We start from the raw sequence: 12,228 nt of genomic DNA on the forward strand, positions 1-12,228 counted from the left end.
GGCAGCCTTCCTTGGAGTAGCGGCTCTCAATTGGAGACTCTCGCCTTGGATCAGGATGCCATCCAAGGAAACCCTCCAGAATACAGTGTCCTTACCTCACAGAGGAGTGGTTGCACGTTTTAAGTCATCGTTCTAAGCTTACATTTGGTTAGTTACCAAATCTAGACGCGTAAGTCTGTAGGGCCAGATGGGATCTACCCAATGATACTGAGGGGGCTGGCAGAAGTGTTCACCAAGCCACTTTCCATCACTTATCAGCAATCTTGGCTGAGGTCTTAAAGGGCTTTTCCAACCTAAATGATTCTATAATTCTATGATTCTTATTAGATAAACTTAATGATTGATGTGAGTTTCCATTCACAGTTATTTCACTACTGCTTTGTGCATTCTAGTTATACTTATGTCTCCTAATATATTGTGGGGCAACCATATCCATCAATTTACAGAACACCACAAATTCCATTTAAAAAAAAAAAAAAATCCCCAGAACGTCTTGGAATCTCATGTTTTTGCAAAGCTGGTGTTTTAGAAATTTGCAGTGAGAAACAAGCTACTTGGAGTTTCCCAATGCTTTCCAGAAGGTAAGAGTATGCCTGCAGATAGCTATTGCAGAGCAGCCCCAAAGCTTCCTAAGAGACTCACTCTTCACTTTGACAGATGCTCTTCAAACAGAGTGAAGAGAGAGGGTTCACTCCAGGTGTCCATTTACAGACATCTGTGGCTTGCTGGGTGTCCAGAGGGTACTGGCAGGTAAGAAAAAGAGTTTCCAGGAAACTCAGGCCCTTCTGGGCCAGCAGTTTGAGGCTGCTGCAATATGCCATAGAACCTACAGAGACACAGGACTATTCCTAGACAAGTTCAACATCTCAGTCCCAGCCCTATTCTCTGCTCCAGAGAGCCTCACAGTCGCATTTTTCATCCCCTTGGCCTCTGTCACTGGGAAAAATTGAAACAGAGTAGCTAAAGTAGGAACAGGTTTAGATCAACTCCAAATGCTTTTGCATCTAATGTGAGAAAGAGTAATTAAGAGCTGCTTAAAAGGTAAAATAAAACAAGTGTACCAGAATCTTATATAGTTTCTCACCAGTTGACAAAAAAAGCACTTAAAACGTTAATTTTTCTGCAGTATAAAAGGTGAGATTGATTCACAGAAGAAGGTCACTTTTTTCTCCTGAGGTCGTCTAGCTAAGAATGCTCTGTCCAGAAACCTGTGCTGCTTCTATGAATAGGGATTGAAGCTATTGCTGCGTGACCAGCTGGACGATCATAAAGCTAACATGGAACTCAGTGCAATCCTATGCATGACAATGAATGCCACGGGTTCATCTATGAGATATCTGCCCACTGAATAATTTAATTTTTTTTTAACAAAACGATGTATTGCAGATTCTCTTCGAGCAAACACACTTGGATTCAATGATTAGGAAAAAAGCAAGTTAACTTTGCCAAGTAGGTGAGGTTGACTGTGTACCAAAGACACCAATAGTACAGATGGAAAGAAACAGCTTGTTCTGGTTTTATTTAGTGAGGGGGGCTAAGGTGGCAGCTTCTGGAACAAGCTGCTCTAGAAGTGGTTCCCCTTTGTTCAGTGGACTCGGCCGAGCCTAGGGCAGACCCGCTGCTGGCCGAGGCCGAGCCAACTGGTAGCGGAACGTTCCGTGATAATGCCTCTGTGCTAATGTATTTAAGAAGGGGAAACCAGAAAAAAAAAATAGGAGAGAAGATGTGAAGATGCTGAGCAGGGGCAGAGACGGGGAAGCGCGAGCCTTGTGGGCCTTGCAGGCCTCAGCCTCTGGTCTCCCGCCGGGCGGCTGTGTGGGCCCGACTCAGCCCGGCCCGGCTGCAAGAAGTGGAGAGGAGATGAGATGTGAAGAGATGCTGAGAGGCGTCTGCCTGCCTGCGGTGAAGAGTTTTTGTGGTGAGAGGAACGGCTGCAGACGCCAAGGTCAGTGAAGACGGAGGGGCAGGAGTAACGCGGCTCCTGACCAGAATTCCCCTGCAGCCTGTGGATCAGCCCAGGTTTGTGCAGCCCATGGTGAGGCAGTCTGTTCCCCTGCAGCCTGTGGTGATGACCGTGGTGGAGCAGGTTGTCCCCCTGCAGCCCATGGAGGTCCACAGAGGGGCAGAGATCCACCTGCAGCCCATGGAGGACCCCACGTCGGTGTAGGTGGAGGCCTGAAGGAGGATGTGGCCCGTGGAGGGCCCGCTGGGGCAGCCGTTCTGGAGGGAGTGCACCCCGTGGAAGAGAGGACCCACGCCGGAGCAGTTTCACGAAGGACTGTGGCCCTCGGGTGGGACCCCACCCTGGAGCAGGGGAGGAATGTGAGGAGTTCTTCCCCCAACGCCAAAGCAGCGGCGTATAACAACGCGTGATGAACTGACCGCAACCCCCATTCCCTCTTCCCCCCTGTGCCGCTCGGGGGGCGGGGGAAGGTGGTAGAGATAATGTGAAGCTCGGGAAGAGGGAGGGGTGGGGGCAGGTTATCTTGTTCTCGGTCTCATTATCCTGCGGTGTTTTTAGCAATAAAAGTAGTTTTCCCCGAGTCGAGACTGTTTTGCCCGTAATGGTGACTTTAAGGATTTCTCCCTGTCCTTATCTGAAACCTGGAGCCTTTTTTCTTACATTACCTCTCCCTATTCTCTCGAAGGGTGCGGGGGTGAGAGAGTTACTGCGTAGTCTGGCCCCTACTGAGGCTGAACTACGACACAGCTCCTAACACAACGTTTATGCATACAAACGATTATTAATAAGAAGTCTTTCTTACATCCGCACTGAGATCACAAAATAAAAAGTGCTTTAAAAGAAAGCAAATGCTGCCGCCTAGGGAGCAAGATGAAATCCACAAATTTAAGGCCTTCATGCTGACTTGTCTCCCACAGGATTCAGACCATAGCTCCCTGTTAGACCTCTCCTTTCTGCAGCTTTAGATAGGTGCTCTCCCATAGACAAGGGTTTTCAACAGCCAGCAATATTTTTTAAGCCTTAAATGTATCAATGGAATCGTGGTGGGTTTGATACATTTCTGTCACACCCAGGAGTACTTCAGGATCCTCAGTCCTGAAAGACTCTGCTAGCAATTCAGGGAGGGTTGTTACCGCCTCTGGTTGAGAAAACCTGCAAATCCTCAAAAGAGTGACTGAAGCAAAGGGGCTGAGCACATCCAAATTGCCCACAACTAAGCTGGGAGCTGGAGTCCAGCTGTCCCAGAAAACACACCTGCAGTGTCTGCTGGGCAACAGTGTGTGGAGACCAGGAAACATTTTTTTTTACTTACATTTCCTGGACAATTTTATTTTAAAAAATATTTCCACAGGAGGAAGAGTTGGGAATTTAATCCATTAAAAAAGCTCTTCTTGTAGCTCAACCAGGAACAAAATAATTCATATCTACCCTTCATTAGCAAAAGCCAATAAGACATCTTATGACCTTCATTTGACCTAGATGGATGGCTGCACATTCTCCTCCCAGTCAGATCAAGACTGTGCTGATCCTGGGGAGCTATAAAATACCATAAAATCCTAATCAAATAAAATATTATCCGCCCATCAGATAGAAAAGAGATCCTTTCATACCTTGTCTCACGATCTTTTTCACTAGCTGTCGTTCAGCTGGTATAATCCCTTGTGAGCCTCATGCAGATACAATAAGCTAATGAGAATGCTTTTCGTAAGGTTTACTGATGTCTGAAGGTTACAGTAACATCCTTCTGAGTTACTGATTTTAAATAGTTCATAAATGCCATGAGTAGATGCCAGTCAACACTTTGAGCAATCAAAGTGAGATATGGATTTTAATGTCTCTGATAAATCAAACATGGTGGTCACCAAGCATTGGTGACTTGTCCTGTACTAGTCAACTTTTAATTTCAAGGAGTCTGGGATTTTATCAATTCCTGTCAGAGCCAGGCATGGCATGACTCAATGCTATACACCAGTCTCTCTGGCAAGGAGAAATACATCTCTTTGCTCCAGCTAGAAATGTATGTTTAAACAGTTTGAAGAACAGCAAGAAGTATAAAGCACCATTTAAAATGAAACAAGAGAGAGCAAAAGGAAAGTTGGGCAACATAGCTACAGCAACAAACTTTCAGACCTGTTCCATCCAAAAAACACTTTGCCCGGAGGGTGAATAACAGTAAGCCACCTGAAAATAAAAGTCTAATGAAAATAAATTTATAAAAATAAGGAGATTCTGGGCAACTCCTGCTTTCAATTATTCTGTTTATTTATTACAATAAGAAGAACAATATAAAAAGTTTAACAGAAACATAATCTCAAGAGAAAAGAAGTACTTGGTTTTGTGGAAAAGTTAATGCCGCCCACTCCAGGGAGCTCTGGGTACCAAGATGGAGAGGGCTGCTAGATGCAGTTCAGTGTGTCTGTGGCCTCAGCACCTGGGTACTTCACTGGGCTCTGAGCCTGCCCCATCACCTTGCCCTCCAAGTAACACACTCCGGAAACAGGAAGCATGGGAACACAGTCTGGCTTCAAAAACCTCATTTCTGAGTGACTTCCCTGAGCAGCAAAGGCTAGAGTTGCCAGCAGTGAAACCATTAGTTGGATGATGACTTTGGGAACAATTAGATTGTTGTTCAAATTTTGGGCAACTAGAGCACGTGGAAGTCATCAGTGTTGACCCACTGTAGCCACTGATGCAAGACCCACAGGCTGTCTTTCACTCTTTGCCACTTAATTTTGCTGCTTTAGCAATCTGCCATCTAGACAACTTCCTACCACACCTGTAGGTAAAATGGACCTCTAACAGCACCACCGCAGGCAATCGCATTAAATCGCATACTGAAATTCTGAGACATCAACTTTTTGATCTAGAGAGGTTCATAAATGCCAAATTGCAGTACAACACTGGATTTTTGGGTTTTGTTTTTTTTTTAGTTTGGGAAAGGATACAATTATGTTTTACATTCAGCTCTGGAAGGATCCAGTTGACAGCACTGAGGGTCATTTATTTGTGAACATTTATACAGCTAACAGGACTGGAGTTGTTAAAGTTCCCTTGTAAGCACAATTAGTTATCAAAATAGAAATACAAACAGAAACAGCTTATTGTTTCCATCCACTTGCTAATTCATAGCATAGGACACAAGTGCTTTGGCATTTGGCACAATTTGAAGAAGTAAAAATTTCTAGTTCTGGATGTGGAAATGACAGCTGGGAGCACACAGGAACTTTCTCAAATGGATGTGCCACCAATAGAGAAATTGATTTTCCCTCCACAACTGATACCTTGTTGGGAGGCTCCGGTTATCTTTCTTTTCTGTCCACATACTCCTGTCTCCACATGACAGCTTTAGCCTAAACTTCCAGCCCTCCTGTTGTGCCACACATGACATCCCACCGTCAATGATTAGCCTTTGCATGAAAGAGATGAAAGCAGGCATGTACTGGGAGACAAGGATAGCTTTGACCCTTTAAAGGAACCCTTTAAAGACGGAAGCATTTTTGTTTTTCAAAACCAAAGTCACTGACCTGTAAATGTTCATCAGGCATGAAGTGTGCTGTACATCTCTGCCTGTGCTGCCACTGCCCAGCAAAGCCTGACACAGGCATTGTCCGGGGCCGAGGCTAGAGCAGGCGCCACTTGGCTTGGATCAAAGGTAGAAGCCAAGGTTGCGTGCCCCCTGCCCGTGCCTCCAGCACTCCAAAACAGCCCTTACTTGGGGCAGGAGCAGAGGGTGCCCAGGTCACTGCCCTCGGCTGGCAGAACCTGCAGGCAGGGAGCCAGGGGCAGAGGCTTGGTACGTCAGGCTGCCATCACCAGGCTTTGTTAGCCGCCACAGGAAACCCCTCCGGTGGCTCCCCAGGATCTCAGATCCTCCCAGGAACAACAAGCAGCTGCTGCTGCCAGCACTGCCCACAGTGGAGGTGCTGGGGCCTCCCAGGTTTGCTGTGGGAGTGACACCGGGTACCCATTCATTTCCTTCTCCAAAAAACTGACCTACTGGTATACAGTCAGGACATCTCTTTCTTACCCTATGATCTATCTTGCATGAGAAAATAAATTGCGGTTCAAGTTATAAGTGTATTATGGCTATGTTTATAAACACTTTTTAATACAGGAACAGTATTTTGTTTAAACAGGCAAACTTATTTATTAAGACAGGCTACACAGAAAGTACATTCAAGGCATTGTTGCCATTTGGACTGCCTACATCTGTCTCATTTTCTTGACAGTTGGCTGGCATATTCCGTTCTTGAAAATCTGGACATCCTTCTTATTTTCACTGCAAGTAGAACAAAAATATTTTAGAAGAGAAGCACTAGACTTGGATTTAACAGAGGCATTTCATAAAGAGGACTCGCTCATGTCTTTCTATGTGTTCAGTTACATGCAGCGATGCATTTAATTGCACCACTTATGGCAAACACTACTGCAAAGTAACTGTGATGCAAAGATTTATGAATCATACACACAGAGCAAGTAACTTACCAGAGACAGCCTCACTTCAGGCTTTGTTACTTGTAAAAACCTGATAAAGCCATCTGCAAATCTGAGAAGTATCAAACCACATGGCAAATCCCGCCATGAGGACTGTGTCCATTACAAAGCACTTAGGCAAGTCAAATGTCACAGTCTCTGAAGTGGGAACCAGTTCTACTGCTTACAAAATTTCCCCCTTTCACTTGGGAATTCAGTGGGAACAGTATGCACCCTGATGCATCTCTGCATCCCAGGCTTCACCAAAATTTGAGGGTGTGGTTCTCTGAATGCTGGAATTTTCTTTAAGGAAATTTTAGCCAAGTCTCCCTTAGTTTGGGAACATCAGATTTTTTTCTTTAAGTCCCATACATGGTACTTTGGGGTGCTCCAGTTACAAATCTCAGTTTACCAAGCAAGTACAGATACAAAAAGAAAGTGATAGAATCCAAACTGCCCTAGATCTTCAGTTTGCTTCTCTATCTTAATAGAATCAAGCTGATTTACTCCTCATGAAATTCAAGAGGCTTGCAATTACCCAAAAGCAGGGACAATCTGTACTAATAGTGGTATCAAGGATCTTTTAACCAGAAGGTAGTGGAGCAGATTAGAAATATGAAAGGAAAAATCAAGCTCAGGGGATGTGAAACAGATGTAAAGATGTAAGGAAAAGTTCTGGCAGAAGGACAGCCCTTACACTAAACCCTGCAGCGGCAGCTTAAGCTGCTGCATCTGTTTCCAAAGACGTGCCTGTAGTGCTGCCAGACTAGGTTTAAACTAAGATCAGCTGTTGTCACTGCTACTGGACACAAAGTGGGGAAGAGATGGGAATTGCATTCTAGCACCCATTTTAAAATGGGTTAGATCTAAGCTTTAAAAATAATAAAAAAAAGGTAGGGATGAAGATCAGCTTTGGTCTTACAGTTAACATGGTGCATTGCAGAACCAGGATGGGCAAGGTTGTGCTGCAGCTTTGCTCCAAGTGTTTTATCCTTGTTGTGTTCATGCCAAGTCAAACACTATAGAACAACAACTCCAGACTGAACTAGAAAGCTACTGAGTATGGCAGCTACTGAATTATTAAAGGAAAAAAAATCAGGATAGTATTTGATCACCTTGTGCTCCTTCAGATCAAAATGCATGTTTCTGAGCATGTAAGATACTAGCAAAAAGATGGTTAAGACAAAAATCTACCTTGTGTGTGTAAATGGATTAAAGCCCACGTTTCACAGAAAACATGTACATTATGTCTCATACTAATAAGATGTAAGGCCCATCATGGATTACTTAAGGAATTGAGTGAAAATAAACAGATTTGCCTGGAGAACCCTTTGTGCTATGTGCAGTGCTGTATCAGGAATCTGCCATGCACCCATCTGGAATGGAGGGATCATGCCTAAAGATCAAAACGTCCTAGAAATGTAAGGTTGGATCTCAAAGCCCATCATTCTGCTCTGAGAAAGGATCAAATACACTGAGATGCTCTCCTGTCTATATTTCCACAACAATGATTTGCACTCTCTATGTGTGATACTTAGCACTTCTCTTTGACTTCTATTGTACTGATTTCAGTCCATTTCTCCAGATCCCTGGGAATTTTGATACTGTCCTGCACAGATCATTGTATCTCTTGCTATTTTGCAAATTTTTATTGTCTTGTTTTGGATATCCAATTCATTACAAAAATACTGAATTATGTACCACACCTAAAGGAAATACCACTTTATAGCTCTTTCCAGTTTGACTGTAAAACGCTGATCACTGCTTTTAAACCACAGCATTTCAAAGTGCTGTGACTTCATTCTTTAACAATTTCAGCTAAATAACTATTTGTCTTCTTATGTGAACATCAAGGGGAGCTATGTAAAATACTTTACTCATGTCATGGAGCCACACTTTTGTTGCTTCCTACTCTGCTAAAAAAGTTCCTACTCTTGCCAAAAAAACTAAATCTCACAGATTTGGTTGGATTATTTCTGACAAATCTGTATCGGCTTTGCTTAATCTGTTTTTTACCTCTGGCTGTCTACAAGTCAGTCTCTTAGTAACTCACTCCAACATCGTCCTAGGCAGCAAAGATGGGTAGGCTTCTAATAGGTAAACATGCCAGCACCTCTTTTTGCCCCTTTTCACAGATTATACTGTGTGTGCAATCTGTGCAACACACAAAACCCACATTGATTCCCTGGGTTTTTTTTCCAGATTGTAGGCTTAGCAATTCTCTTTGCAATTTGTCATTTGCTTGGATAGTTTGTGATGTATTCTCGTGAAAATGCTACCAAACTCTGCAGATCTGCATACCTTTAATCGTACTTTGACACTTTCTTCAAAATATTATTTCTTTATGTGTTCTTTGATACCTTTGATACTTTCCTTATTCTGGCCTATGTTTCCTCTGTCTTGGCAATTTGAATTTTGTAAATTATCTAGTCTCAATTAATCTTTCCCTCAGCCCAAAGTCAGGAATATATTTCAGACTTCCCTTTCTTGAGATCTGTCTATTTGTAATTTTGTAAATGCCTGTCACTGCTGTTGTGCTACTTCCACTTCCTCCCTCTGCTGGAAACAGAAATCCTGTTATTTCATTTATATAAATTCCTTTCACCATCCAATTCAATTCATTAGCAGTTCCTCTCAGTTTGTACTGGGAGGATGCTCTATAGATGTTTCCAGTCCATCGTAATGGGGGGTAACAATGCTCATTAAGTACTGCTTTTGTATGTTTTCAATTTGTTTTAAAAAATGATTAAATTATTAAAGAATAAAATACGCTCTCTCAAATATTAGGAGATCCTTTTCTTGATTTTTAAACAATCTGAATGGCTAAGTAGTATTTTCTCCTAACATCTGGCATTCTTACTGTTCTCTGTGAAAGGAAATATAGGAGACTGGATCTTGAATGTAAACATTATGGAATAAAATCTGCATTTTGGGTGAGATCTTTCATGTTTTCTGATGGGGAGTGTGGAAGAGTCCAGCATTTTATTTAATGGCAACATGGTACTGCATGAACATGACAGGCAACACTCCTCTGAGATGCTTCTCCTTAAGAACTACAAAAGCAAATATTCAATACTCCCAGCTAACTGAAACCAACCTAAGCCGTTTACAGGTACCATGATAAAAGCTGTTGCAAGGGATTGACTGTTGAGAAGACACTGGTAAAACTGCAGTTTAACAGAGTGTGAACGATGCAAAGCCAATAACCTATCAGTTAATTGGGATGTGTGGGTGAATATTTTGCTTGCATATAGGGAAGGGAAAGTTAGGATGTCAGTTAAGTGACTACCTGTTTGAAAGGCAGAGCATACACTCGTTTGAGTAGGTCTCTCCATCGGTCCCACAAACTGGACGGTACTGCCTTGTACATCCAGACACATGATACTTGTGGCAGGCAGGCTGGGGAAGATAGGTACATAAGAAGTCTAAGATAATCTGTTTGAAACAGGCCTCTTGGGCCCTTTCAGATCAGCAGCTTCTGATCTGAGAACTTCTGAAGAATACTGGCACACTTATGCACAGAAAGGAGCGCTCAACAGGAGTTGGCACGGCGTTATCAAGTGCCACATTATCTTTCACGTTCTTATGGGAATTTATCACTTGCGGCTTGGCTTCTACTGCCTAGCATGGCTTCAGCTGTGGTGTCAGGACATAAGCGTGCTAGAAAACACAGCTCCTTCTGACATCTTAACGTCAGAGGGATGGACGGACGGCGAGTCCTTGCAAAGGGCAACCACAGATTGAGCTGGTAAGAGGTGGGAATCGCCAAGGCACGTGTGCTACTGCCCCCAGCAGGCGGGGGGTGGGAACAGCCCCGGGTCTCTCAGCTGTTGGGCATCTCCTGGGGCTGAGCAGGGGTCCCCGAGGGGCGGCCTGGCTCTGGAGGTTTCACCTGCCGTTACCCTCCTCCTCGGGAGGAGCCAGGCCACCCCTCCGGGACCCCTGCTCTGCCCCGCAGCTCTGGAGCCAGGGCCAGACGCTCCTGCCTGGCGCCAGGCCCGGGGCCCTGGGGAAGGGGCCGCCCTGCGCCCGGAGGCCGGGTGGGATCGTCCTTCTCGGGGCCGGCGGGGCGGGCTGCACTCACCGGGAAGCTGGCAACGGCGTCGGAGTAGGAGAGGAGCCCTGTAGAGAACAACTGGCGTTAACGGCGCACGGTCCCGCTTGGATTCCCCCCGCCCCACCCCCCCCGCTTCGCTCCCGGGACCAGCCGGTGTCCGTTACCGGTCCCGGCACCCCCCGACCAGCCGGTGTCCGGCACCGTCCTGTGCCGGTTCCCCACCCTGCCGCCGGATGGCTCATGCCCGTCACCGGCCTAGATTCCGCGCCCGCGCCCCCTAAGCCGGCCAGTGCCCGGTACCGCTTCAGATTTCCTCTTCCTTGCGGATGGGACCGGACGGAGCACGGTACCGACCCGCTTCCCCAGGACCGGCTCGGTCCCCCCGCCTCCCCCAGACCTCCACTGCCCCGGCGCCGTGCGCCCGATACCGGCGAGAACGGCGGGGAGCAGCACCAGGACCGGTGTCGGCACCGCCATGTTCGCCAACGGAGTAACGGCCACAGGCGGGCGCGAGGCGAGGAGAGCGCGGGGGCGCAACGGCCGCGGCGGAGCGCGAGGGGCGCAGCGGGCGGGAGCGCGGGGCGCTGGGGCTGGCGAGCGAGTCCGGGCCGGCCCCGAGCTGTAGGTCCCCGTGGGGTCGCTCATCGCCCCCCCCCACCCCCCCCGCCGCCATTTCCACGGGGAACCCCCAGCATTTCCAGTGGCTGGCAACTGCTGATGCAGAAGCCTTCCCGGCACCACGCTCACAGGATGAAAAGCTTTAAACTCAGGGCCGTGTGGGGCAGCAGCCGAGTGAATGGTGGGTGCCCGGCTGAAATTTCAGCCTTCCCCGGGCCTCCCTCTTTGACTTCGTCTCGACAGAGTTGCCCTTTGATTGCAGAGTGTCTTGGGCAAGAGTAGGAGGATGGAAAACAGGCATGCAGTGCCGTGTGGCTCTTAAGGTCGTTGCCCCCGTCTCGTCATAAAGTGACATGAGGGGGCTTGTGCTGAGCTGTGCGTGCGTTCCTGCCATGAGGAAGAGAAAACCGATGCAGCCCCAGCAGTAAAGCCAACCTGCCTGCATTTGCAGTCGTGGGAATGCAGGCCAGCGGCGGCTGGAAAAGCTTGTCACAGTGTCCTGCCTGGGCGTCTGGGCAGCACGGCTCTCCAAAGAGTATCTCATCTGTTAGCCGCTGATGAGAGTGGTTGGCTTTGCAGAGCCCGGGGGCTAGCTTTACGCAGAGTCTGGCTCTGGAATTGTTTTTATGCAGTTTCCTAAAATCTAGGGTATGGGCTCCTTGTAAAACGTCCTACACTTGTGTATATGAGAGGAATTTAGACCTGTCAAGGATTTTGATACGTCCAATATGAGTACATACGCAGGCATCACACACATCCTTGTCTCTGTGTCAGCCTCCGGGTCCTTCCAAGCACAGCTTTTCTTCATCTTGAGTCACATTTGGGATGTGTATGCAGCAATGATCTATCCTGTCTCTTAAGTATCCGCACACTCCATGTTCTTTGAGTAAAAGCATATCCAGAGCCATCCTATTCTGTAAAGTCATTTTGGAAGTGGTCTGTAATTGTAGATTTAGATCTCTAAATCCTTTTCTTGTCACATTAGCCAATTTCTCCACCTGCCCTGTTAGTTGGTATAACCATTCTCGATTTCTATATATGGCCAAAGGGGTTAACAAGGATTCTAGGGCCCAACCAATTCTGACTCCAGTACTGGGTTCATTCCATTCATCATCAC

General features: G+C 46.4%; 1 protein-coding gene across 1 annotated transcript; it reads right to left on the minus strand.

The window, feature by feature from the left end:
* Positions 1 to 6,166: 6,166 nt before the first annotated feature.
* Positions 6,167 to 10,970, minus strand: LOC147600918 (trypsin inhibitor ClTI-1-like). The gene is made up of 4 exons (XM_086747653.1): positions 10,922 to 10,970; positions 10,521 to 10,558; positions 9,726 to 9,835; positions 6,167 to 6,242 (listed from the first exon to the last, which is right to left on the minus strand). Exons 1-4 carry the CDS (start codon positions 10,968 to 10,970, stop codon positions 6,167 to 6,169), a joined length of 273 nt encoding a protein of 90 aa, XP_086603779.1.
* Between the last annotated feature and the right edge of the window lie 1,258 nt (positions 10,971 to 12,228).

Source organism: Chlamydotis macqueenii, chromosome 4 (assembly GCF_036417535.1).
Source record: "Chlamydotis macqueenii isolate bChlMac1 chromosome 4, bChlMac1.mat, whole genome shotgun sequence".
NCBI lineage: Eukaryota > Metazoa > Chordata > Aves > Otidiformes > Otididae > Chlamydotis > Chlamydotis macqueenii.